The 6,000-nt window shown below is 40.8% G+C and overlaps 1 protein-coding gene across 1 annotated transcript; it reads left to right on the plus strand.

The window, feature by feature from the left end:
* The first annotated feature begins 1,338 nt into the window (after positions 1-1,338).
* Positions 1,339-3,738, plus strand: LOC129759533 (uncharacterized). Its single transcript, XM_055757003.1, has one exon. It carries the CDS (start codon positions 1,339-1,341, stop codon positions 3,736-3,738), a length of 2,400 nt encoding a protein of 799 aa, XP_055612978.1.
* The last annotated feature ends 2,262 nt before the right edge of the window (positions 3,739-6,000 follow it).

Raw genomic sequence — 6,000 nt, forward strand, 5'->3', positions numbered from 1 at the left:
AACTATTAGCAGAATCAGTTCCACAGAAGAAACCAAAATGATGTTGATTTTTCAGTACAAAATATTATATTGTCCCATACAAACCTAAAAGAAAAAATAAAAGAAAAACTGAAAGATCGCTACCAACATCTGCAGGGAATTCCGCCGAAATCCTATATAGACGTACAACCAAGGATTCTTATTGGCAGCAATTACGCAAATTTAGGTTATGTTTTGAAAGGGAAAGAAGGTAGAATGTTTGAGCCGGTTGCTACCAAAACTCGACTTGGCTGGATCGTATACGGAGGCAGTGACAAAACGTGGCTACAGTTCTTAGAGTATCACCACCTGCATCACTGTGAATGCAAGGAAAAAGGAAACGATGAACTTCATAACGCAATGAAAGAGTTTTTCGCTATCGATAAAGCTGGTATCGAAAAACCTATGAGGCTGATTGAGTCAAAGGAAAACCGCCGTGCATGTGACATCTTGGAATCATTTCAGCGTACTGCGAGTGGTCGTTATAAACTACGACTTCTGTGGAAATTCGATGAATTTCGTTTACCAAACAGTAAAGCTAACGCTCTACGTCGAGCACAGTGTCTCGAAACGAAACTTAGAAAGGACCCACAGCTAGCTGCTGTGTTGACTGACAAGATCAATGATTACGTTTCCAAGGGCTATATTCGAAAATTATCTGACAAAGAGCTGGCTGTAAAGCAGAAACGAGTATGGTATTTGCCTATATTCCCGGTATTTAATGCCAACAAACCGAAGAAGGTACGCCTGGTGTGGGACGCAGCAGCTAAGGTTCAAGGTGTCTCGCTCAACTCACTACTGCTCAAGGGTCCTGATCAGAATATCTGCCTACTCGATGTGCTGATTCGGTTTAGAGAGAACCGGATAGGGGTATGCGGCGACATTAGGGAAATGTACCATCAAATTCTCGTCGCCGAAGAGGATCAACACTGCCAGCGCTTTCTATGGAAAGGGAATCTAACGGATGGCGAACCAAGCACCTATGTGATGCAGGTGATGACCTTTGGAGCAAGCTGCTCCCCCAGTTGTGCTCAGTTCGTAAAAAACTTAAATGCAGAAAAATACGAAAGCCAATACCCTAGAGCAGCCGCAGTAATAAAAAATAATCACTACGTTGATGACATGCTGCTAAGTGTGGAGTCAGAACAAGAAGCTAGTCAACTGGCTCAAGATGTTCATTTTATACATGCTCAAGCGGGATTTGAGATGCGAAACTGGTTATCGAATTCTCCAACAGTATTAGCAGCCCTCAATTCAAGTAGTCTACAATGAAAAAGCTTAAACTTTGAAGATGAGTTGTCCACAGAGAAAGTCCTAGGGATGTGGTGGTGTACTGCAGCCGATTGTTTTACGTACAAATTGTCTCCGAAACACGAAGAAGATTTGCTAGCCGGCAGACGCGTACCAACGAAGCGTGAAGTACTTCGCACACTTATGGCGATTTTCGATCCGCTAGGATTTCTTTCAAATCTACTTATCTTCCTCAAAATACTGCTGCAGGAAATTTGGAGGAGTTCAATTGGATGGGACGAAAAAATACCGAAAAAACTTTTTGATGACTGGCTACAGTGGCTTAGCGTGTTACCAACAGTTCAAAACATCAAAATTCCCCGCTGTTATCGCTCGAAAATATCGTTTGATGAGAATACATCGATAACCTTACACACATTTGTTGATGCAAGCGAATTAGGATATGCGGCTGTAGTTTATCTTCGATTCCAACAGGGAAACAGAGTTGAAGTTGCCATTGTATGGGCTAAGGCTCGAGTAGCACCCTTGAAGTTTCTTTCAATACCGCGTATGGAACTACAGGCAGCAGTTATTGGGACCAGCTTGGCTGATTCTGTTGCGAAGGCACTATCGTTCAAGACGAAGCAACGGTTCTTTTGGAGTGATTCCCGAAACGTTCTTTGTTGGATAAGATCAGACCACCGCCGATACTCACACTACGTTGCTCATCGGGTCAGTGAAATTTTGGAAACCACACAAATTAAGGACTGGAAATGGATATCCACCAAGGACAACGTTGCAGATGAAGCTACGAAGTGGCAACGCTTACCTGATCTTAACAACCAAAGTCGATGGCTAAATGGTCCAGACTTCCTGAGAGAAAACGAAACGGCGTGGCCAAGCGAGCACTTTGGGAAGGAGTTTACGGAAGAAGAGCTTAGACCGAATAATTCTTGTAACGTGCATAGCATATTTCCTGTTAATCGTTTACGACCAGATAATTGTAGGAGTTGGAATTTTCTCAGGCGAACTGCAGCCTGGGTTCTGCGATACATTGCCAACCTCAAAATTAAAGAAGAATTTAAGAAGAAACGCGAACTGGGACCACTTTCCGGCAAAGAAATCCACCGAGGGGAGGTTTTAGCGTTTAGAGAAGCCCAAAGTGAGCACTTCGATGGCGAAATTAGTTTACTAAGCTCAACATTACCTTCCCCGTCTCAAATACCGAAATCAAGCTCAATATATAAGCTTTGGCCATTTCTCGATGACGAACGAGTCTTGCGAGCTTCTGCTCGGATCGGCGCTTGTGAAGCAGTCAGCATGGATGCAAAACATCCTATCATACTTCCGAAAGACCATCGAATCACTTGGCTAATTGTACAACACTACCATGTTAAATTCTATCATCGCAACCATCAGACAGTCATCAATGAAAAACGACAAAGGTTCCGTGTAACTCCTAGGTTATCCAGTTTGTACTGGAAGGTTCGAGCGAATTGCCAGTTGTGCAAGAATCTGAAGGCTGCTCCGAGACCTCCTCGGATGAGTAATCTTCCAGCAACAAGACTTTCCGCGTTTACCAGACCATTCTCGTTCGCAGGCGTCGACTATTTCGGTCCGATGTTTGTCACCGTGAAGCGTAGTACTGAAAAGCGTTGGGGCGTATTGATAACATGTTTGACTATTAGAGCTGTACACATCGAGATAGCACATTCCTTGTCAGCAGAATCCTGCATAATGGCACTTAGAAATTTTATGGGGAGAAGAGGTACACTGATTCAAATTTTTAGCGACCGTGGCACAAATTTCATAGGGGCAAATAAAGAGCTTAAGTTGGCATTAAGGGAAATGGATCAGAATACTATTCTTCGAGAAATTTCAAGTCCAGATACAACTTGGTCTTTCATACCACCAGCGTCTCCTCATATGGGTGGATCTTGGGAACGAATGATCCAAACAGTTAAACGTAACCTAAATCAGATCAAACCCAAGCACCAACTTAACGATGAGGTGCTACGCAACTTGTTAATAAAAGTAGAGAACACCGTCAACTCTAGGCCGCTAACTCATGTTTCATCTGAGGATTCGGAGCAACCAGTATTAACTCCGAACCACTTCTTGGTTGGGTCATCGAACGGGTTGAAACCAGCCTCGTTGTTGGACGACAGGGACGAAGTCGTGAACAAATCGTGGAAGTCGTCGCAGATAGAAGCAAATATCTTCTGGAAACGTTGGGTACGAGACTACCTACCCGATCTTACCGAACGTACAAAATGGCACGCTCCAGTGGTTCCTATCCAGGTGGGCGATATTGTGGTGGTAGTGGACTCCAATCTACCTAGAAACTGCTGGCCAATTGGCAGAGTTATTTCAGCAGAACCAAGCAACGACGGAGAAGTAAGAAAGGCGGTCATCCAGACATCCAACGGAATCTACGAACGACCAGCAGTGAAGCTTGCTGTACTGGATGTTCAACGCAAAACGGAGTAAGCCATAGTACATTGTCTTACTGGGGGGAGTGTGACGACCTCTCGGACGTAGCGTCTCCATCATCACGGTTGCCAGCGAAATTTATTTGGATAGTATTAAGTACCTTTAAGCAACATAAATGTCAAGAGAAAAAGATAGATATATGTATAAAGTAGAAGGCATGTAGTTAGCAAGATTGTCAGATGAGATAAAACGGAAGTTGCAAAGCGTGTAGTTGGCGGCAAAAACTAAGATAGCTTATCGAAAATTTCTATAGTACAAAGTACTAGTAAGTTTATTTAGATTGAATCCATTTCTTTCAAGCACTAAATCATTGCTAATTTATGTATGCAGGAAGCTATCATCAGACTTGTTCCGAAGAGTGCATTAGAAGCCTTCCATCCAGTAGATCTCGGTCCAGACAGTTGATGGACGATCAGCACGTTGTAGGTTATACCTGAAATAATTAAAAATAACATAAAATCAATTCTGAATATTAGTGATAGGTTATCGGAACTTTACTTGTCGTACCAAGTTCCTACGGATGAAATTCGTGGTGTAGAGTAGCAGGATATAAGGAAAGGAAAAGGTTTGGAGAAACAGAGTAGAAGAAGTGGCAAAAAACAGTAAACGTAAGTGGAAATAATTTCCCAATTTGATGATTCCTTAATTGAAATTATATTTTAGGATTTTTTAATATACATTCTATTAAAAAATTGGAAAATTCTGCTACCTATTTCTGTCGACAAACCACAACCACACATCGCGTTACGCCTCGGTCGTATGCTGCTGCTCGGTGTGAATATATGGCTCGTTCGATCTATTCGATCCGAGCAGCAGCGCATACGATCGGGCATGGGTACGGTATGGGCACTACAGTCATCCGTGACAGTCCAGCAAAAACTGTCACGCCCTGCAGCCGACAGTTAGGATGAAATTATTTTCGAAACAGGAGGCATGAAGGGATGAAAACCGAACTGTCGGTTGGGTTCGCTACAGCTTAAAGCACAACACTTTCGGCAACGCATGCTTTGAGCAGATTGTTCAGATACAGCCTAGGTTCTCGCACGTGTGCGTTGTAGCCGAAGCATTACGATTCGTTACCGACGGTACAGCAGCCAACCGAGTGGTAAGGAAAACCGAGATAGTTTGCTTGGCAAGAAAAAAGCTGTCATAGCAAAGCTGTACTTTTCGGAAGCCTGATTAAAACACCGGGCCGAGCCGTCTTTATTTTTCTTCGTTTGTTTTGATTCAACCGTTTGACGACCAGAGGCGTTACATTCCATTTTTCGTGCGTTCCATAACGCCAACCGAATTTAGTCATCAATACGGCGGAAAAAATGGATAAATTTCGAAACACTATTTTTCGACCACGGTACAGCAGAAAATGGAACAGTGAAAATTTTTCGCACGCGATATTAAAACACGGAATTTGTCACTTCACACGAGATTCAATGAAAACTGTGAGTACCATTCACAACAGTTCTTCTTTAATAATATAAATTTAGCCTTTTTCACATTTAATCTTCATTTTAACTGTTAATTAGACAAAATTTTTACACAGCTCAAAATCTAGATAACACTTGCAAACAGAGTTGCCAACTCCTCCGTATTCGAAACTCATAATTGCGGTATATAAAAAATAAATATTTAAAATTGCAAACCATTTTCAAGACTTTGATTTGAATTTTAAATTTTGATTCTTATGCAGAAACAGAACTTAGAAAAGTTCATGGCTCGCAATTTTCAACGAATAACGAATTCATATTGAAAGCCAAAAATACAGAATTCGAATCAGATATCTCTGGTTGAGGGTTCTCAAACAAATTCCGATTTTTTGGTTCATATCCATAGGAATTTTTATCTGGAACTAAGATACAAAAATTGTTTTCAGATTCAGAACTCAAATTTTGATCTTAGATTCAAAAACAGGATCCAAATTGAGAATTAAAATTAAAAATTCAGTTTCAGATACAGCTTGAAGTTATGTTTTTTAATCAAGACTGAAATAAGAAATAAGAGTTATATAAAGGATTCAAATTGAAGGAGATCGTAGTTTCAAAGTTTTGATATAGGATTCAAAAATAAAATTTAATATTCAATCAGAGTCAATTTTGAAACACAAACCAGAAGAAATCACAAAAATATAAAAAAAATGGATTCATTCTAATGATTTCGATTGTAGAAATATAACGATTTTAATTTTTTTTTTAATATTTACAGGATTTTGACAATGAATTCAAGCATAAGTGGTAAATTTTTGTTGGTCAAAGAACTTGTAGG

Source organism: Uranotaenia lowii, unplaced genomic scaffold (genome assembly GCF_029784155.1).
Source record: "Uranotaenia lowii strain MFRU-FL unplaced genomic scaffold, ASM2978415v1 HiC_scaffold_184, whole genome shotgun sequence".
Classification (NCBI taxonomy): Eukaryota; Metazoa; Arthropoda; class Insecta; order Diptera; family Culicidae; genus Uranotaenia; species Uranotaenia lowii.